We start from the raw sequence: 22,263 nt of genomic DNA, 5'->3' as shown, positions 1-22,263 counted from the left end.
TAAACTAATCTTTAGTGACAGAAATATCAGTGGTTGCCTATAGGACTGGGAGTTGGAGGAATGACTGCAAACAGACACAGGGGAATTTTCTGGGTGATGAGAAGCTTAAATATCTTGATTGTGGAGCGGATACAAAGGTATATGTATGCATTTAAAAAATGCATAACAGGAACAGGACACAGATCTAAACTGATTAGTAACATTTTATAGTTGATTATCTTTGACCTCTCTTACACATGATGAATGCATTACAGTCTATCACATGTGTTAATTCTGAATTTCCTAAAATAATACAGAAGATGGATCAAGCATTCAGTAGGAGTTCTAGTAGAAACTAACTCAAATTATATACTGCCTTACCTGTTACGTATGTGCCTCTCCCGAGTCTGTCTTGCTGTATTAGTTTCCTATTGCTACTGTAACAAATGACCGCAAACTTGGCGGTGTAAAACAATGTAACTTATCTATCTCACAGCTCTGGAAATCAGAAGCACAAAATAGGGTATCACTGGGCTAAAATCAAGGTGTCAAAAGGGCACCATTCTTCTAGGAGACTCTAGGGAAGAATCATTTCCTTGCCTTGTCCAGCTTTTAGAGGCTGTCCTCATTCCTCGACTCACGGCCCTCTTCAGCCAATAACCACATCATACATCTTCTCTTTTTTCTTTTCTCCCCCCCCCACCCCGACACATCTTTTTCACATGTCCTTTTCTGACTCTGACTCTGCCTCCCTTTTATAAGGGTCTTTGAGACTAGATTGAGACCAGCCAGATGATCCAGGATAGTCTTCTCACCTCAAGATTCTTACTTAACTTAATCACATCTATCACATCTGCACAGTCCATTATGCTATTGTAAGGTAACATATTTATAGGTTCCAGGGATTAGAAGGTGGACACCTTTGGGGGGCCATTATTTTACCCACCACACATGCCTCACTGAAACACTTGGTTTCTGAAGGACCTTTTTATTTTAAAATAAATTTGTCTATCTATTTATTTTTGGCTGCGTTGGGTCTTCGTTGCTGCGCGCAGGCTTTCTCTAGTTGCAGTGAGCAGAGGCTACTCTTCGTTGCGGTGCGTGGGCTTCTCATTGCGGTGGCTTCTCTTGTTGCAGAGCACAGGCTCTAGGCACACGGGCTTCAGTAGCTGTGGCGCAGAAGTTGTGGCGCAGCAGTTGTGGCACACGGGCTTAGTTGCTCCGCGGCATGTGGGATCTTCCTGGACCAGGGCTCGAACCCACGTCCCCTGAATTGGTAGGCAGATTCTTAACCACTATGCCACCAGGGAAGTCCCTGAAGGACCTTTACTTATGATGAGGCACTTCTGTCCCTTCTTCAAAAGTATCACCTGCCACTCCAAACAACTGCTTCATCTTGTCCAGGCTCCAGCTTCATTTCATGATTAAGGAGAGTCTTATATTTAGGGATCAGGTGTAGGGTTCGTTGAATTTGAGACTCAGAGTTCAGGGGCTCTAGATTTGAGACCCTAGAGGGAGACTTAGGTCTTGAGAGTGACCTCAGTTCTGGGAGTGTGTGTGCTCAAACCCAGAGGAGATTGACTCAGGGTTCAGGCAACAGGAGACAATGGCAATAGGGAGTATAGTATTCATTTTCTCAAGGAAGAAAAAAAGTGGAAGTGGACTGGGCTTAACGTTAACCTTAGCTTCAAGAGGCAAGAGGAATCAGCTGAAACTTGTACACTAATTATCTGACTCAGAGACCAAAGTCCTTTTGCTTTCGTTTCTCATAGCGCCCCTCCCCTTTCCGACAGAATCTAGGGTGAAGAGAAAAATAAGAGGAAGTTAGAAATAAAGGAATAACAGCTAAAGGGCAAGGCCTCACTGTCTTCACCAGGCAACAATGAAAACATTCACGTCATGGAAACAGGCCAGTTCTCTCTTCCCTTTCTTCTTCCTCTTTTTTTTCCAGTAAAGAATAATGGGTCAGTCTTGCTTTAACTTTTAAGGGAAGTGTTCCTACATTCTGAGTTATCACGCAAGAACTTTGAAATTTGGATGTTCTCAATGAATTATGCTACAGAATTAACTATCTGCATTGTACGCTTTCTTATCAACCTCCAGCAACTTCCCTCTTCACCTGCTACCTGTCTGTGCAGTCTAGATACCCAGTATCTGCCTGAGACACAGGAGTGAGTCATCCTCTGCCCAAACAGGTGGCAGTGGTCACACCTACAGAAACAGTGTGAGGCAGGTTGCTGGCGGCACGATATATAGCTCCAGGGGAAAAAGTCCAGTGACAGAGCAGCATGGCTTCTGACAGAGGTAAAATGGCAGGGGGCCTGAAAGCTACATGTTCTTGAAAAATGCGAAAACTCTGTGTGTGTGCTTGCGTGTGTGTGTGTGTGTGTGTGTGCGTGCGTGTATATGTGTCCTGCTTCTGTTTGTATCCTTGGACATTTTCCAACTTTCCTATTTATTAATATATTAATATTCTTAAACAGGATTTATTATTATTGTTGTTGTCATTATTATTAATACCAACTGTTCACATCCAAAAATGATTTTGATCAGATGGCACTAAAGCAATGCTTGTTTCACCATAATAAAAAATTGAGTGAAAGAAATACAACTGTTAAATAAAAGTTTACAATAACAGCAGAAGTGATAGCACAAGGGCAAGTTAATGGATAATTTAAGGTTCCGTTACTTAACGTTAGAAAACTTTGTGCGAGAGGAAAAACACTCAGGTTGTGGAAGGTGATGATTTTCAGATGAGGTGGGATTTGAACTGGATCCTGAAAGGGCAGAATTTGAATTGGCAAAGAGGAGGAGATTCCAGGTTGATTGACACTGAGAGTTTAAGAGAATTTACAAAGATTGTGTGTGGAATATAAAGAATAAGTTGGTTAAGATAGAGAAGAGTTTTTGGAAACAATCTGCAGTGAGATTAGGAAGCAAATTTGTTTGTTCGTTTTTAATAAATGTATGTATCTTTGGCTGCATTGGGTCTTCGTTACGGTGCACAGGCTTCTCATTCTGCTGCCTTCTTGACTGAAAGCAGAAAAGACAGGAAAAAAGGAGGCCAGTGAAAAGACTGCTGCAAGAGTGTGGGCATCACGTGATAAGACAAAATGCAGGTGTCAGTCTTAGGTTTCAAGAAACAATATTTTTTCTCCATTATATTTTCCCTCTATTAAAATTCTCTTGTGACTGGTATTTTGGGAAAAAGTGCAAAGACTTTATTTAATTGAAATATCTGGGTAATTTCCCTTGAAGGTGGTATGTTTTATCCCTCAAACCACCCCAAGTCATATACCTAGTGTTGTTGCCTGGCACCACATGTGTAGATGCTGAGAATGTATCTCAATCTCTCTTTCTGAAGTCCTCACTGCTGGTTCACCTCCTCATACAGGTATGGCCTCTGTTTCTACAAGGCCCTCGCTGAGTAGACCAGCTGGTTCAAAGGCCCCAATTTGTTTTTTTTTTTGTTTTCGTTTTGTTTTGTTTATTTACTTATTTATATTTGACTGCGTTGGGTTTTCGTTGCTGCGCTCAGGCTTTCCCTAGTTGCTGCAAGCAGGGGCTACTCTTCGTTGCGGTGTGCAGGCTTCTCATTGGGGTGGCTTCTCTTGTTGTGGAGCACGGGCTCTAGGCGTGCAGGCTTCAGTAGTTGTGGCACGTGGGCTCAGTAGTTGTGGCTCACGGGCTCTAGGCGCGCGGGCTTCAGTAGTTGTGGCGCACGGGCTTAGTTGCTCTGCGGCATGTGGGATCTTCCTGGACCAGGGCTCAAACCTGTGTCCCCTGCCTTGGCAGGTGGATTCTTGACCACTGCGCCACCAGGGAAGTCCCTTGATGGGGACCATTTCTAAAGTCTTTATTGAATTTGTTACAATATTGCTTCTGTTTTATGTTTTGTTTTTTTTTGGCCACAAGGCATGTGGGATCTTAGGCTCCCTGACCAGGGATAGAACTCTCACCCCCTGCATTGGAAGGCAAAGTCTTAACCACTGGACCGCCAGGGAAGTCCCAAAGGCCCCAGTCTGAAGTAAGGTCTGAGAAGTGCCCATTCCAAGGTGTTAGCCATCCGCTTTCTCCTCCATCTCATGTCAGATTCCCTGCATATTCTTCTAAGGATGAGAAGTTTATTCTTCATGTTACACTTAGAATAGTATTTACTGACTCTGTCCTCTTTCCTATATATCTTGCTGATTTATCTTTTTGGTCTCACACACCAACTAGAACCATTTTCCACCTACAGGAAAGTGTGCCATACACAGTCTCTCTCCATTTAGTACAAATGCACAAATAGACATGACACACACACACACACACACACACACACACACGCACACACATTGTTTAGGAAGAAAATCTTTTCCTCTACCCTCTTAGATTTTGTTCTGGGAGGGGGCACTGAAAATTAAACCGACAAAAAAAAAAAATTAAACCGACAAAAGACAGATTAGCAAAAAAAAAAAAAAAAAGACAAAATTACACAGAGGAATTCACAAAAATGTGACTCAAGGACTTTGGTTAGAATTAAGATGGCTTATATACCATCTTTTTTTTTTTCTTTTTTTTTTTTCGGTACGCGGACCCCTCACCGCTGTGGCCTCTCCCGTTGCGGAGCACAGGCTCCGGACGCGCAGGCCCAGCGGCCATGGCTCACGGGCCCAGCCGCTCTGCGGCATGTGGGATCTTCCCGGACCGGGGCACGAACCCGTGTTCCCTGCATCGGCAGGCGGACTCTCAACCACTGAGCCACCAGGGAAGCCCCTATATACCATCTTAATAGAGGAAGTGGAGAGGGAGAAGAACACTAATGGGAAAACAAATGACTTTTAGGAAAGATAGACGGGCCGTTAGGAGAATAGATGGAGACAGACTAGTTCGTGACAATGTCTGAGTGGGTGTCTCAATTGGTAAGAGTCAATCTCCCCTGGTTGCCCCAAAGAACGGGATTTATGACAACTGATTTCTTTTGAGTTCTCTTGGGAGGCTCTGCCTGTAGGAAAATAAGGGATTGTGGATTGGGGGGGTCGTGGAGGGGAGTTTATTTTCAAATGTCTTCAGACCAAAATAATTGTTATGCTTCAGTGACACAATCTGGACCCCTCACCACACACACACACACACACACACACACACACACACACAGCCTTGGCATCTTCTGTTTTGAAGGTCTTGTGGTTCAAAAACTGCTCCTCAGAGATAAGTTTGGCTGGGAGACAGGGCAGGCACTTCACCCTCAGAGGGAGCAGTGAATTTTGTGTCTCTCTTTGACCCACCGAGAAGGGGTATCAGGTGGGAACCTTATACTCAGTGTCTCAAGCTTCATGGACATCTGAGCTCATTCCAGTTTTTGATATTACAAATAAAGCTGATATGAACATTTGTGTACAGGCTTTTGTGTGAACCTAAGTCTTCCTATCTCTGAGACACGTGCCCAGCAGGGCAATTGCTGGGTTGTACGGTAGTTGCATTTTTAGATTTTTTTCTAAGAAGCTGCAAACTGTTTCCCAGAGTGGCTATGCCAATTTATATTCCCACCAGCAACGTATGAGCGATCCAGTACCTCTAGCATAGTATTGTTAATAATCCATAGCGGATAGTGGTGCATTTCATTCATTTGTTCAATAAGTATCTATTGCTAACCAACATGTTTAAGGCAGTGTGATAGGGTCTGAAACAAGATATGTATAATCCATATCTCACATAATTTACACGTATTACTATAGGCATGTAATTAGGCAATCATAATATAACATGATCATTGCTATGAGGAAGGAAGTACAGGATTCTATGGGGGCACGTAATTTACACCTAAGATCCTCTGAAGGGTGACTTTCCCCCTTTCTTTTTTTTTTGCGGTACGCGGGCCTCTCACTGTTGCGGCCTCTCCTGTTGCGGAGCACAGGCTCCGGACGCGCAGGCTCAGCGGCCATGGCTCACGGGCCCAGCTGCTCCGTGGCATGTGGGATCTTCCTGGACTGGGGCATGAACCCGTGTCCCCTGCATCAGCAGGCGGACTCTCAACCACTGCGCCACCGGGGAAGCCCTCCCCCTTTCTTTTTGGAGCCTTAAAGAGGATTACCTGGTTTGATATTGGGCAAGTAAATTTCAGCAGAGCCCTTAAAAATCTTGCTTTTCTTGATGCAATGACCTTGTCCAATCCAATTAATCCAGGAGAGATTTTTTTTTTTTTTTTTTGCCCACATGGCTTGAGGGATCTTAGTTCCCCAACCAGTGATCCAACCCTCACCGCCTGCAGTGGAAACAAGTGGGGAGTCTTAACCACGGGACCGCCAGGGAAGTCCCAGGAGAAAATCTTTTAACTGCATTTTCTGATATGGTTTGTGGGTTTGAGGAATAGAGCGTTTTTTCTTAGTAATTCAATTTGTATATGGGTGTTATCTGACATGATCATCTGTTGGTCAACAGGTCCTTCAGCTGGAGATGCTACCTCGAGGTAAGAATTATACTATCATAGTGCACATTTAATTCAACCAAGAATAGATGGATATTTAAGAGATGGAGGACTATAGCTTTCCTTATTGTTCCTTACTTATTCCACGCTCCCATTCTTTCTTTTGCTTTTTCTCTCTCTATCCTCTATGAGTATTATTGCTTTCTATATCTTTGCTCCTATGGCTTTTGGTTTCTGTTGAAAAAAATTACCTTCCAGCTTTGTTCTGTTATCGTCTTACTATTGTTCTTCTCTCTTTAAATCACAGGTTTTCATAGGCATTAGTGAAAAGTCCAGTGAACTCATTTGTCACTTTGATTTCATCTTCTTATTCTATACTCTATGCCCATTTTCTAGACTTTTTTTTTTTTTTTTGGCCACATCACCTGGCTTGCGGGGATCTAAGTCCCCCGACCAGAGATTGAACCCAGCTCCCTAGTAGTGGAAGCGTGGAGTCCTAACTACTGGACCACCAGGGAATTCCCTACACCTATTTTTTTTCTTTTTTTGAAGCTCCAGGAGAGCAGAGATTGGTTTTATTTTGTTCATGGCTGTATCCCCAGGTTTTAGAACACATAGCAGAGCACATACTAGATTCTCAATAAATGTTTGTAGAATGATGGACATAATAAATGAACATTTTGCACAGTTTTCATAAAAAACCAGAAACAAGTAAAGGCATCTGGGGAGGCTGGGTCTTGCCTCCCTGGCACCTAGACCTATTTTTATAACAGGGAGACTTTTGTCAGGGAGCATATTATCTCGTGATGGGTGGGCGGAAGGATTGATTTACATAATAAATGAAGTGATTCTTTAGGACTGAGTGGAAAATATGATGATGTAATAAACTTATGACTCAACCATATTGCAAGGAAGAGTCCTCAGAATAATTCTGAGTCACAGCTTTGACCCACAATGAGGGTGCGTATCTAAAGATGCCCTTGAGAGAAATTTGAATTTATTTCTTTTGAGGAAATAGTATACAGAATTGAATGTGGACGAAGCCTGAGGTTAAATTAGTCTCTTCTCAGAGTTGGGAATAGAACCCTCTTGGCAATTTGAGGCTTCCACACCTGAAAAAACTCTAGCTAGAGTCCCCTGAGGAATAGTGAAGATTAATGAGTGGGACAGGTCACCTCTAAGTGTGAGATAGAAAGATTAGAGGGAATTCCCTGGTGGTCCAGGGGTTTGGACTCGGCGGTTTCACTGCCGAGGGCATGGGTCCAATCCCTGGTTGGGGAAATAAGATCCTGCAATCCACACAACATGGCCAAAAATAAATAAAGTAAAAGAAAAAGATAAAATAAAATAAGATTAGAATATAATGAGAAACGTTTAAAAGAGGAACAAGGACACACTTATACCTGAATTCAAGACCACCAAGCAATGGTATAGAGAGTGGTAACCAAATTACATGAGCTGGGAAAAATCTCTTCACTATGTTTGTGAGAGAAAATTTAATAATCCAAACGGACCTCCCCAGATAACTTTGAGATACGGAATAGAAAAAAAAAAGTTTCCTGAGATGTCATGTTTTAAATATTTATTTATTTAGGCTGTGAAGGGTCTTAGTTGCGGCACGCGGGATCTTTAGTTGGGGCATGCGGGCTCTTAGTTTCGGCATGCATGCGGGATCTAGTTCCCTGACCAGGGATCGAACCCCGGCCCCCTACATTGGGAGCACGGAGTCTTACCTACTGGACCACCAGGGAAGTCCGTGAGATGTCATGTTTTAGATCTGCCTGATCCAGAAGGAGAAGATGAAATTATTTCTAGGGTCCCTCAAATGATGACATAACAACATGGGTGATTTTTTATATTTCAGGAGAAGAATTGAACCCTGGGAATTTGAAGTCTCCTTTGACCCCCGAGAACTCTGTAAAGAGACCCGTCTGCTCTATGAAATCAAGTGGGGCAGGAGCCAGCACGTCTGGCGACACTCGGGCAAAAACACCACCAATCATGTTGAATGCAATTTTATAGAAAAATTTACTTCAGAAAGACCTTTTCACCGACCCGTCAGCTGCTGCATCACCTGGTTCTTGTCCTGGAGTCCCTGCTGGGAATGCTCCAAGGCTATTCGGGAATTTTTGAATCAGCATCCTAGAGTGACCCTGTTTATTTACGTAGCACGGCTTTTCCAGCACATGGATCCGCAAAACCGGCAAGGACTCAGAGACCTGATTCACAGTGGTGTGACTATCCAGATTATGGGACCCACAGGTGAAAACAATAAACCAGGAATCTTAAGTGTTTATTAGAGACTGTGGTGGTGGTGATATGTTTCTAGGCCAGGAGACTGATTACCCCAGACCGGAAGTCTCAGAAGTTAAAAGTCCAAAATAACAGGAGAAAGGACCAGGTCTGAAATTCATAGCAAGGAAAGCACCAAAGATATGACTCCTTTCCCCACTCCTGTCACTATGGCCTCTGTGCCATCTTCAAATGAATTGCTGAGTTCCTTTAAGGGATTCTGGAAGAGTCTAGCCCTTCTCCAGCAATAAATAGGCCAGAGAGATTTTATATATATTGTATTTAAAAAAAAAAAATTTATTTATTTATTTATTTCTTTATGGCTGTGGTGGGTCCTCGTTGCTGTGTGCGGGCTTACTCTAGCTGCAGCGAACGGGGGCTACTCTTCATTGTGGTGCGTGGGCTTCTCGTTGCGGTGGCTTCTCTTGTTGCGGAGCACGGGCTCTAGGCGTGCCGGCTCAGTAGTTGTGGCTCACGGGCTCTAGAGCGCAGGCTCAGTAGTTGTGGTGCATGGGCTTAGTTGCTCCGCGACATGTGGGATCTTCCCGGACCAGGGCTTGAACCCGTGTCTCCTGCATTGGCAGGAGGATTCTTAACCGCGGCACCACCAGGGAAGCCCCATAGTATTATTATTTAATAACAATAATAATAATTATTATTATTTTTAAATTGGGCTCTCTTTAACTTTCTGTTGTATGTGTTGACCGAACCAAGATTTGTGTTTCCTTAGAGTATGATTACTGCTGGAGGAATTTTGTCAACTACCCACCTGGGAAAGAAGCTCACTGGCCAAGATACCCCCCTCCGTTGATGAAGCTGTATGAACTGGAACTCCACTGCATAATTCTAGTAAGTTACTATAAGGGAAAAAGATTCTGATGCAAAAAGAAGCATCCATCTTCAAACTTCTCTCCTGTTTACGTTGACACGTACTCTTCTCACCATCACTTTGCCATTTATATTGACATTTAGTTATTTACCTGACATCTTTAAAAATGTGAGAACAAGACAATCTCTTTGTGGGAGATAAGTGGGAGAAAGGAACGGATAAACTGGTCTAAGGTATATGTGGACTCCACAGGAGTTAGATTTCATCATCATCATTACTGTTGTTGTTATAGCACACACTGTTACACCAAACTGCACAATCCTTCTTTCCCTTATTGGTGTGTGTCATCTTATTGAAGAAATGTGTGTGTCCCACTTGTATTCTCTTGCAAGTAGTTCAGTGGTCTTTCAAATGATGTTTTGAAATGTTTGTGAAATATTACCCTAACTTCTTTTTTATTTCAGGGTCTCCCTCCCTGTTTAAATATTTCAAGAAGTCAGAATCAGCTGACCTTGTTCAGACTTATTCCTCAAAATTGCCATTACCGAATGATTCCACCCTATATCCTTTTACATACAGGGTTGATACAACTTCCTTTGACTTGGAGATGAATAGAGTATATACTGTTTCATGAACAGGAACTGATGGCCCACTAAAGAGTACCATTAGAATCGAGAAATTTTAAGTTTGCATTTCTATACACTAACAACATGTTATCTGGAAAAGAAATTTTTAAAAAAATCCCATTTATAGTAGCAATGAAAAATGATAAAATACTTAGGAATTAATTTGACCGAGGAGGTGAAAGAGCTGTACGCTGAAATCTACAAGAGAGATTGAAGAAGACACAAATAAATGGAAAGACATCCGATGGTCGTGGATGGAAGAAATATTGTTAAAATGTCCTTACTATACAAAGCCATCTATAAATTCAATGCAGTCCCTATCAAGATTCCAATGGTATTTTTTACAGAAATGAAAGAAAAATCCTAAATTTCATATGGAGCAACGGAAGACCCTGAATAGCCAAAGCAATCCTTATGTATCTGAAGGAAATGAAATCATTTTCTCAAAGAAATGTCTGCACTTCTGTGTTCATTGTAGCATTATTCACAATAGCCAAGACCTGAAAACAATCTAAGTATCCACCAGCAGATGACTGGATAAAGAAGCTGTGGTATATATACATGTATACACACACAATGGAATATTATATAGCCATAAAAAAGAAGAAAATCCTGCCCTTTGAAACAACATAGAAGAAACTTGAAGGCATTTTGCTCTTGGAAATAAGTCAGAGACAGACAAATACTATATGATCTCACTAATATGTGGTCTCTTAAAAAAATCTGACCTCATGGAAAGAGATAAGATTAGTGGTTGCCAGGGACAGGAGTGAAAGTGGTCAGAGGGTAGAAACTTTCAGTGTTGTTTTTTGGTTTTTTTTGGCTACACCACGTGGCTTGTGGGATCTTAGTTCTCCAACTAAGGAATAAACCCGGCACTCGGCAGTGAGAGGGCAGAGTCCTAACCACTGGACCGCCAGGGAATTCCCAAACTTTCAGTTTTAAGATGAACAAATTCTGGGGATATAAGGTACAGCATGTTGATTATAGTTTATACTGTGTTGTGCAATTGAAATTTTCTAAGAGTAGATCTTAAATGTTCTTGCCACACACGGAGGTGTAAGTCTGTGCGGTGATGAACGTGTTAACTTACCTTACTGTAGTAATCATTCTGCAATATATACATATATCAAATCATTACGTTGTACACCTTAACTTAGTTGGGCTTCCCTGGTGGTGCAGTGGTTAAGAATCCACCTGCCAATGCAGGGGACACAGGTTCGATCCCTGGTCCGGGAAGATTCCACATGCTGCGGAGCAACTAAGCCCGTGGGTCGCAACTACTGAAGCCCGCGCACCTAGAGCCCGTGCTCTGCAACAAGAGAAGCCACGACGATGAGAAGGCCACGCATCACAGCGAAGACCCAACACAGCCCAAAATAATAACAAATAAATAAATTAATTAATTTTAAAAAAAGACTTACACAATGTTATGTCTCAATTATATTCAATAATACTGGGGGGGGAAGAGATTAAAACAAAAGAATATAGAAATTTTCACAAATAACAGTATCACGGATAGCATTATGTACTGCTGTATCACAAATTACCCCGCTACTTTGCAGGCTTAAAACAACAATAAATATTTACTATGTCACAGTTTCTCTGGGTCAGGAATTCAGGAGTCACTTAGTGTGTTCGTGTCTCAGGATATCTCAGGACGTTGCTGCCAAGCTGTCAGCCAGGCTTGCAGTCATCTCCAGCCTTGACAGAGGCTACAGAATGTGCTTCCCAGGTGGCACACACACGTGGCTGCGAGTGGGCACCCGTGGATGGTGGGAAGTCTCAGTTTTTCATCATGTAGGCCTCTGCACAGGGATGCTTAAAAGTCCTCATGACTTTGTGGCTGGCTTCTTACAGAGCAAGTGGCCTAAGACAGACCAGGGCAGAATTTGCCATGTCTTGGAATCATACACTATTTCTTCTGCAGTGTTCTTGGGTCACACTGGCCAGGTACAATTCAATGTTGGGTGGGGGGAACCACACAAGGACTTGAATCCCAGGAGATGAGAATCATCGGAGGCCATCTTTGGGTTTGACCTGTAGGGACATTTGCTGTGACTTCAGGACAAATAATTCCATGGAGCCAATTTCTCAGAAGATGCTAAAGGGAAACAAAGGACAAAGTAGCATCTAAATACAGAAAAGGGTTATTTCTCGCTCCCGTTGCAAGGCTAACGTCATTTGGGTGGAACGTTTTTGCTCTCTGTGGTTACTCAGGGACCTCATTTTCTACCATCTGGTGACTCCACCATCTCCTATGGCCTTGAAGTCCTCTGCTGAATTCTCTACACTCAGCTGGCCCACAGGAGAGAGAGACAGAGGCGCACAGAGAAGGAAAGCATTAAAGCAGTGTGAAAGGGTTTTTTTTTTAGAATCAAGGACTGGAAATGGCAAACGTCACTTCTGACCTGATTCCTCTAAGCCAAAATCAGACCAGTGACCCCACCCAGCTTTAAGGGAGGCTACAAAACACAGTCCAGCCACGTGCCCCGGAAGGAGAGGAAATGGGGTTTAGTGAACACATGACGTGTCTGTACAAGGAGGAAACTAGGAAATAGAAACATTATGGCCAGGGTCAGATAGGCAATACCACGGCAGAAATGAAACTAAAAGGCGGTGTGCTGTGTTTTTTTTTTTCCTTTCCTTGGCATTCAGGATATGCTGGTAACCAAAACATGACCGCTTTTCATAATGGGCTAAGGCTGCTCAGTCATTCGCCTGGCTTGCCTTCCTGGGTTGGCATGGGGATAAGGCAGTCTTCTCTGGGAGGCATAAGTAGGGGCTGCCACCTTATTAGATGTCTGTTTGAAGACTGTCTATGCATATTTAAAAACTGCTGTGATGGGAATTCCCTGGTGGTCCAGTGGTTAGGACCCCATGGACTCTGTGCTTTTTTCTGCTGGGGCCTTGCTGCAGGGCCAAAAAAAAGAAATAAAAACAACTTTTGTGAAAACTACCATTTACTTGTTCTTATAAAAAATGGATATTAGGGAAAAAACCCTTCAAAGACAGGATGCAGTTTCTCACATGTATTTTCTTTTATTATACAGGAAGAATAGTGCAAACCATTACTTTTTTTTTTTTTTTTGCCATGTGGCATGTGAAGTCTTTGTTCCCCAACAGGGGTTGTTCCCTGACCTGCAACCCCTACATTGGAAGCGTGGAGTCTTAACCACTGGACCACCAGGGAAGTCCCACAAACCATTAATTTTTATTTTTTTTTTACATCTTTATTGGAGTATAATTGCTTTACAATGGTGTGTTAGTCTCTGCTGTATAGCAAAGTGAATCAGCTATACATATACATATGTTCCCATATCTCCTCCCTCTTGCGTCTCCCTCCCCCCCACCCTCCCTATCCCACCCCTCTAGGTGGTCACAGAGCACCGAGCTGACCTCCCTGTGCTATGTGAAGACTCATTTGTTCTAGTTCTCAGGAGGCTGCGAGCCAAGTTTCATATACTACATCTGTTGCTTTGTCTCATACGGAACATATTCCTCCAAGCTCGGCACCCCAATCCCTTACCTTTTGTCATTTTATTCTTGCTTTAAAAGCTGTTACTGGGCTTCCCTGGTGGCGCAGTGGTTGAGAGTCCGCCTGCCGATGCAGGGGACACGGGTTCGTGCCCCAGTCTGGGAAGATCCCACATGCCGCGGAGCGGCTGGGCCCGTGAGCCATGGCCGCTGAGTCTTCGCGTCCGGAGCCTGTGCTCCGCAGCGGGAGAGACCACAACAGTGAGAGGCCCGCGTACTGCAAAAAAAAAAAAAAAAAAAAGAAAAGAAATCCTTACTTGTCCATGCTTTGTGGAAGTCAGGAAATTAGCCAACCATCAGAGTGGCTGGAATAAAGTTTCTTTCTTTAATAGACAAATATTCTAATTATGCTCTCTCTAGTTATGACAGTTATCCCTCTGCCATCAACAGATGAGGGAAACTTTAAGATAATTGCAGCATCCAGAAAAGTAAAGTCCCACTGAATGCAACGGGATACATAGCCACTTGAGATAATGGGAAAATTGGTATTACAACTGTCCTACAGTAAAAAAAAAAAAAAAAAAAAAAAAAAAGTAATTTGTTACTGATGCTGAAAGCTCAGCTTCTCTGTACACCAGGGCCAAATTAAATCTTGGAGAGAGAGTTTGGGGTGCAGTAGAAAAGGATAGCTTTATTATTCAATACTCTACCAGACAAAGGGGGACACAGTTGGCTCCTGCCTCGAAAGACTGTGTCCCAACTTGGAGAGGGTAGTGAGAAGTTTTTTTGGGTTTCTTTTGTTTTTTTTTGTGGTATGTGGGCCTCTCACTGTTGTGGCCTGTCCCGTTGTGGAGCACGGGCTCTGGACGCGCAGACTCAGCGGCCATGGTTCACGGGCCCAGCCGCTACGCAGCATGTGGGATCTTCCCGGACCGGGGCACGAACCCGTGTCCCCTGCATCGGCAGGCGGACTCTCAACCATTGCGCCACCAGGGAAGCCCAGTAAGAAGTTTTATAACAATATTACCCAAGGCTGGGTTGCTGACAAGATGAGGGTGTGTGCAGGGTTTCAGGTGGTCGGGTCTCCTAATCTTGATGAGCTTCTCTGGTTCCTTTAATCTCGCCTCAGGTGGTTTCTTGCCTGTTCTCCCTTGATTAGCAACTGTTTGAATCCACCCTTTGGAGCTCAGCATAGGTCGTGGAGGCTGGAGTCTTGCCTACAAGAAATCGGGGGCCAAAAAAAGAGGCTTCATGCCTGGGAGCCTCACAGGGCCCCACTCGGTTTCATTACCCGCCACAATCAAAAATCTAATTCCAGGGCTTCCCTGGTGGCGCAGTGGTTGAGAGTCTGCCTGCCGATGCAGGGGACGCAGGTTCGTGCCCCGGTCTGGGAAGATCCCACATGACGCAGAGCGGCTGGGACCCTGAGCCATGGCCGCTGAGCCTGCGCGTCCAGAGCATGTGCTTCGCAACGGAAGAGGCCACAACAGTGAGAGGCCCGCGTACCACAAAACAAAAAAAACAACAACAAAAAAATCTAACTCCATTCTCAAAATCTAACTTCCAAATGGCCCTACTTACCTCTTTTAGATTTTTCAGTACCTTGTAGATTTTCTGCTTTATTTGCTTGGTTTGAATTCCATAGAATTTAGAACCAAAAAATGTGATTTTACAGACTGAAGGTGAGCAAAGTCCTAGTGTCCAGCTTTCTACATGAAAAAAGACCCACACTGATGCACATCAGCCATGTGGAATTTCAACAAATGTTTAAAAAGAGAATCCTAACAGCTTGGGGGTGAGGCAGGGGGTGTTACGTGCAAAAGATAAGAAGATTATTGTCAGTCTTCTCAAGATCAGCATTGAAATCTAGAAGAAGCTTGACCCATACTTTTAAAATTCTGAAGATAAAATGTTTCTCAGCTGACTTCTACAGTCGGCCAAGCTATCTAGAGTAAGTTGTGAATAAAGACGTTTTTCAACATGCAATGTATCCAAAAAAATCATTTCCCATGCTTTCTCAGGAAGCCACTGGAGGATTCAGTACATCAGAATGAGGGACTAAACCATAAAAAGAGAGTGCTTGGAATTCAGGACACAAGTAATTCAACACAGAAGAGAAGAGAAAAAAAATTCCCAGGATGATAGTGAAGGGAGATCCCAGGGTAACAGAAAGTAATTAGTTTGGAGAAAGAGGATAAAGAGATCCAGAAGAATGTATCCAAGAAAAAAAAGGGAAATTCCAGTTTTCCTACATCCTTGCCAACACTGGATAATGAAAAAACACAGTCCTCTGTGTCTTTCCTTTACTCTCACCCTGCTTTGCTACTTCACTTTTGACACCGACTGTGTGGGTTTTCCACACATAAAGCAATTCTTTGATTCTCAATTCCGATACTATCTTGTGTCAGATCCCGCTGGTTAAGGACTCAGTCCCGCGAGACTGCCCCCACCTCGGATGCCAATTGAAAGTCCAGGTTGTTACCTATGTTTCTGACCAACTGGGTATAAATTGGAGGTTCCCTTGACCCACTCCTGGGGTTTGATTAATTTGCTAGAGCAACTCACAGTATTCAGGAAGTCAGTTGACTTACTAGATATCTGGCTTATTATGAAGAATATTAAAGAATACAAATGCTGGGACTTCCTGGTGGTCCAATGGTTAAGAATCCTCGTTTCCACTGCAGGGGGCACAGGTTTCACCCCTGGTCCTGGAACTAAGATCTCGCATGCCCTATGGTGCGGCCCACCCCCCAAAAAAGGGACACAAATGAACAGCCAGTTGAAGAGATACATACGGCAAGACCTGGAAGGGTCCTGAACAAAGAAGCTTCTGTCCTGGTGGAGTTTGGGGTGCACTACCCTCCAGGAATATGGTTACTCTCTGGCTCACCGATATGAAAGCTCTCAGAAACCCCACCTTTTGAGTTTTTATGAAGGCATCATTACATAGGCATGATTGGCCATTGGTGATTGAACTCAGTTTTCTCCATCTTCTCTCCCCCAAGGTCAGGGGCTGAACTGAAAGTTCCAGCCTTCTAATCGCATGTTGATATTCCTGGCAGCCAGACTTCACCTTTATGTTACCTCGGGGGATTCCAAAAGTCACCTCATAAACATAACAAAAGACACTTACTGTGCCCAACATTTAGGAATTTCCAAGGGAGCTTTGTGCCGCCAACAGGATGAAGACCAAATATCTATTTCTTATTATAAATCACAATGTCACATAGGTATGAGTAGTCTGTTAAATCTTTGACAATCTGATGGATGAACAATGGTACTTTAATTTCTAATTCTTTAATTTGTGGTATTTGGCATTTTGTATGTGGGTATTCATTGACTGGGAATTATGTTTTCCTGTTGCGGAGGAAGAAATTTCCCTCTACCCTTCTAGTTCTTCTGGATGGTCTAAGAATTGATGTGACATGATATAGATAACAGGAGAAAATCAAACAAAAGTTTGATAACATGTGTACATGGGAGAGACCCAGAAAAACTGAGTAACTCACCCAAATGGCTGAAGCCCTGACCTTAAATACCATCTTCAGCTAAAGACAAAAGAAGAGGCTGTGGGTAGTGATTTGGGACCTCAAAGGGGAGGAACGCAATTCACAAGGAAATGGAAAAGTGAACGGCAAACAGATGTTTGCTGGGCTGTGCAGAGACAATGGGACCCAGAGTGGACTCTGATCTCCAGGCCCTGCCGAGTTTCCCCACCACACTCAGTCCATAGTCTTTGCAGAGCTCTCTGGTGACAGCTCTGTTCTGGGAACTGGCCCTTTACCGAAATTTTTTAGGCAGCTAAGGGGGAAGGTCAAATTTTCGCCTTGAGTCTTTTGGGCCTTGATTGTTTTCAGCTTGAAATAACCCACATGCCAAAGAGATGTTTTAGGGTGGCAAATTTTGCTCCCCTTCAATCCTTTGCCCTTTTTTTCTATTGGTTTGTCTTCTCTCCTCTATTAATTTGTGAGAGAGATTGGTACATTAGAGGAAACGTCCATTTCTCTCATATGTATTTTTCCCAGTCTTTTGACTTTATTGAAACGGAGCCGGACTCTGTGGGGCCCTCCTAGGTACAAAAGCCCCTCTGTGTCCCATGGTTTCTTGTTTGTTAGAAAAAAGCTTTAGACTCCTAGGCCTCCCCTGACTTCCAAAGAGCAGAATCTAACAGTTTCTAATTAGGGAGGTGAGGGAATGCAGAAACTCAGGAAGAGCAGTCCAGAAGCAATAGTGCAGCAATAAAAGAGTCTGAGTTCCTCTCAAGGGATATATATAACAATCTGATGCATATCTTTGAATTGCTCTGCAGAAAGTAAGACCCCAGCCCAGGTGGAGGATGGTGACTGCATGCCAACCACAAACATGTAGACCCCAGACTGGTTGGAACCAGAAGGTCGATGATTAAGATTTCTGAAACACCACCCTGTTACGTCACCAGCAACCAATCAGAAAAAAGTCATGCCCTCTGCAACCCTCACCCCAAATGTCACCTTTCAAAACCATTCCCTGAAAGCCATCTGGGAGTTCAGTTCTTTTGAGGATGAGCTACCTGTTCTCCTTCCTAGGTGCCCTGAAGTAAATGCGGTACTTTCCCTCACCACGTCCCCGTGTCAGTAAATGGGCTTTGCAGGGAGGCCGGCAGATCCAAGTTCGATGGGGTAATGTTATGACTTTTTTTCTTAATTTAAAATTTTATATAGGCAAAGACAAACTTTGTAGTTTCTACGGCATGCTGATAAGGATAATTTGTATATCGGGACTGGGATGTTATGAATTATGATGTGAATTATAATAAGGAATATGTATTTGGGCTTTGTCCTGTTTTTTACGACTGAGCTGCTAAAACTCTTGGAATTTCCTAAGTGAAGAGAGAGAGAAGGTGTTTTGCTATGTTCACGAGGCAACTTTTGGAATGCCCTTATGTTGCCTAAGGATAGGGCCGATTGCCAAGGGAGATAACCCTGTGTTTGTAGGGTTGGAACTTTCTCTTCCACCCTTGGACCTTCTAGGAGGGGAGGGGGGACCAATGGCAAAAGATTTAGTCAATCACGCCTGTGTAATGAAGTCCTGTAATAAAAATCCAGGACAGTGTTTGGAAAGCTTCCAGGTTGGTGGAGATGTGGGGAGAGGGTGGCGCTGGGAGAAGGCATGGGCACCCCATATGCTTTCTCCAGACCTTGCGTTATGCATTTCCTTTATCTGTTTTTTCCTGGTTTATATAATAAACCGGCAATCTACTAAGTAAAACGTTTCTCTGAGTTCTGTGAGCTGCTCTAGCAAATTAATCGAACCTGAGAAGCGGGTTGTGGAACCTTTTTTTTTGGCTGCACCGTGCAGCTTGTGAGATCTTAGTTCCCCGACCAGGGAGCGAACCCGTGCCCCGCCACGCCCTCGCCCCCCCCCCCCCCCGCCCCCCCCCCCCAATGGAAGCGCGGAGCACTAACCACTGGATCGCCAAGGAATTCCCAGAAACTTCTGATTGATAATAGCCAGTCAGTGAGAAGTATCAGTGATAACCTGGACTTGAGATTAGCATCCTAGGTTAGAGGGGATCTCTGGAACCTCTAATTTGTGGTCAGTCAAAACCGCAGGTAATTTGAGCTTGCAATTGGTGTCTGAAGGACAGGGTTGGGAAGTAGTCTTGGAGAACTGAGCTCTTAACCTGTGGAATCTGATGCTGTCTCCAGGTAGATAGTGTCATAATTGAATTGAATTGTTGGACACCCAGCTGGTGTACCAAGCATTGTTTGGTGGTGTGTATGTGTGTGTGTGGGGGGGGGGGGCGGAGAACCTCCCCTAGCAGTGGAAATGGGTCTAGGACCTAATTTAGGGACCCAAGAAATAGAGGATGGTCCACATCACAAAACTTCAGTTTTCAGCCCACACTTAAACAGGAAATGCCCCACTGTCCAAGAAACCTAGTACACACCAGTCACCACCCTCCCACTCAGCTTTAGCTTACCTTACCCGAGAAAATAGGACCTCCAGCCTTACAAGGAAACCCTTGACCTCCCAGCCAATCACACATGCCCTGTTTCCACGCTGCTGCTTCTAACACTCACTCTTGCCTAGACCTCCCTAGAAAAGAGGGCTCCACTGCTTCGAAGGCACTGTATTCCCCCAGTTCATGGTTTGTTTTCCTTTGAGTAAAGGACATCAAACTGGTTACTAAATTGTTTTATTTTTGTTATTTGACAATGATTAGACTTTTCCCTCTACCAGAGTATAAATGCATTCACTCACCTCTACCCCCTTACACCCAAAGCGGTGAGGGTGAGTTGACAAGGGGAATCGAGTAGACTCGCTATCCTTAGTTATAAGGGCCCCTTTGGGATGCTGGTGATACATTTACAGTCCTTAATCTGCCCTATTGGAATTCCCTGGCGTTCCAGTGGTTAGGACTCTGCATTCTCACTGCCGTAGCCTGGGCTCAATCCCTGGTTGGGGAACTGAGATCCCACAAGGCACATGGCGTGGCTAAAAAAAAAAAGAAATCTGCCCCATTTGTGGAATTTTCCCGTTGAACTGAGCTGCTAAGGTGCTGGCGTGGAGGGTGCTGATAGCCAGTTTTAGGATTTGGGCAGATGGGAGCAATAGAAAGAGGCAGAGGGGCAAAAAAGTTTCAGATGAGTCAATCTCTGAGCTGAATAAGAAAGAAAATGAAGAAAGAAGAGGGCTTGTGAGTTGGGAAAAGTCAGAAAGGTCACTGAAGTGGAAATCTTGATAAGATTAAATAGGTATAGCGGGTGTATTTAAACAATCAAGCTTGAAGAATAATATATTATGGTCAGAAACAGGATGGATGAACTATTTTTAAAGCAAAGTTAGAATAGAAAAGTAGAAAGGAGATCAAGGAGGTATGCCCCATCATTCTTTTTCTTTTCTTTTTTTTCATATTTTTAGTAATTTTTATTGGAATATACTTGATTTACGATGGTGTGTTTCTGCTGTACAGGAAAATGAATCAGTTATACGTATACATACGTCCACTCTTTTTTAGGTTCTTTTCCCATATAGATCATTACAGAGTATTGAGTAGAGTTCCCTGTGCTATACAGTAGGTCCTTTTTAGTTATCTATTTTATATATAGTAGTGTGTATATATCAATGCCTATCTCCCAATTGCTGCCCACCCTGCCCCCATTATTCTTTTTCTTTTTCAGAGTTTTCTTGGCTTTCTCACGTTTCTTTTACTAGATAAACTTTATAATTTTTTTTTTTTTTTTTTGTGGTACGCGGGCCTCTCGCTGTCGTGGCCTCTCCCATTGCGGAGCACAGGCTCCAGACCTGCAGGCTCAGCGGCTATGGCTCACGGGCTCAGCGGCTATGGCTCACAGGCCCAGCCGCTCCGCGGCATGAGGGATCTTCCCGGACCGGGTCACGAACCCACGTCCCCTGCATCTGCAGGCGGACTCTCAACCACTGCGCCACCAAGGAAGCCCATCATTATTTTATTTCTTTATCTTCTGCCCCTCAATTGCTTTGTAAGCCTTTGCTAAGGACACCAATGGGCTGTCTTCAATTTTGACTTCTTTTGTCTATTTGTCTTCTTGTGTTTGATCACATTCTTCTTGGAACTCTTTGATACCCAAGACCTGTTGTCTCCTGGTTTCCTTCTCAGTTGTCTTCTTAGGCATTTCTTACTTTGTCCACCACTGAAATATTGGTGTTTTATAAGATTATCACCTCTCATTCATTCATTCGATAGATTGAGTAAAACCAATCTAGTAACAGAGCAGTAAATAAAAGAGACCCTATCTTTCATGGAGCTCAAATACTAGTTTTCTCAAATCGTATAAATGTTACTGAGTCCAAGCTCGCTCTGCTCGCCCCACGACAGGCCAATGAATAGAAGGTGTTTATTTGGAAAGCTGGCAGACTGGTGTCTCTGAAAAAACATCTTATGGGGTTTGGATGCCCGTTTCTTTTATAGCACAGAGAGGGGGAGGAGATGAGGAAGTAAAGTAAAAAGCCCATAATTTTTGCAGATATCTCCTGGAATGGCCAGCCTCCGGGAGGGGATGTGTTAATTTCTTCTTCCTTGCAGCCATCCACAGGTGGAACGGGTCTGGATGTTTTCCTGAACAAAAGCACTTTGGTTTAACCTTCAGGCAGAGGGGCAGGGTTTCCCTAGGCAAGCCATTATGTAGAGACAGTGAACAAAAGCAGTGGAGAGCAAAGGTTAAAGTGAAAGAAACAGATCCAACGTGTAGTCCGATTTGGCTCTTCCCTGTTACCTAAACACTTCCCAGGACATCTCATTCATTTCCGGGGCTTCAACTACACCTGTAATCAGGAGTGATACAATATGTTAACAATGGAATCATCCTAGCACCAACTAAGTCAGAAGAGGGCGTCAACCAATCAGACAGACGGTCTGGCTGTACTCTGTTGTACTGGCTGAATATCAGTGCAACCTATAATATATAAATATGATAATATGATGTCTGGTAGTAAGAGGACAGTCTAGAACCTAGAACCTCCAAACTGCTCAAATTCTAGCTCTGTTACTTCTGCTGCGTGACATAGGGCAAATTACTTCACCTGTTTGTGCTTCAGTTCCCTCCTCTATAAAATGGCATAATAGGGCTTCCCTGGTGGCACAGTGGTTGAGAGTCCACCTGCAGATGCAGGGGACACGGGTTCGTGCC

At 43.7% G+C, this 22,263-nt stretch overlaps 2 protein-coding genes across 4 annotated transcripts in view; both read left to right on the top strand.

Annotated features, from left to right (window-relative positions):
* The first annotated feature begins 1,772 nt into the window (after positions 1-1,772).
* On the top strand, positions 1,773-18,274 carry APOBEC1 (apolipoprotein B mRNA editing enzyme catalytic subunit 1). Of its 3 annotated transcripts, XM_032646540.1 has the most exons (6): positions 1,773-1,888; positions 2,175-2,283; positions 6,403-6,430; positions 8,253-8,650; positions 9,411-9,529; positions 9,974-13,094. In XM_032646540.1, the coding sequence occupies exons 2-6, from the start codon at positions 2,268-2,270 to the stop codon at positions 10,118-10,120; spliced, it is 708 nt and encodes a 235-aa protein (XP_032502431.1). In that variant the 5' UTR covers positions 1,773-1,888; positions 2,175-2,267; the 3' UTR covers positions 10,121-13,094. The 3 variants fall into 3 exon arrangements, with proteins under 3 accessions (XP_032502431.1, XP_032502430.1, XP_032502432.1); XM_032646539.1 differs by having other exon boundaries at positions 1,811-2,283; XM_032646541.1 differs by lacking the exons at positions 1,773-1,888; positions 9,974-13,094 and adding an exon at positions 18,178-18,274 and having other exon boundaries at positions 1,911-2,283.
* Positions 18,195-22,263, top strand: part of RIMKLB (ribosomal modification protein rimK like family member B) — a 130,498-nt gene continuing 126,429 nt past the window's right edge. Inside the window, exon 1 of the mRNA XM_032646528.1 lies at positions 18,195-18,270. The gene's annotated coding sequence lies outside the window, so the exon portion shown is untranslated. The remainder of the gene's footprint in view (positions 18,271-22,263) is intronic.

Source organism: Phocoena sinus, chromosome 10 (assembly GCF_008692025.1).
Source record: "Phocoena sinus isolate mPhoSin1 chromosome 10, mPhoSin1.pri, whole genome shotgun sequence".
NCBI lineage: Eukaryota > Metazoa > Chordata > Mammalia > Artiodactyla > Phocoenidae > Phocoena > Phocoena sinus.
The sequence above is the reverse complement of the archived record's forward strand: the minus strand, read 5'-3'. Positions and strand labels throughout refer to the sequence as shown.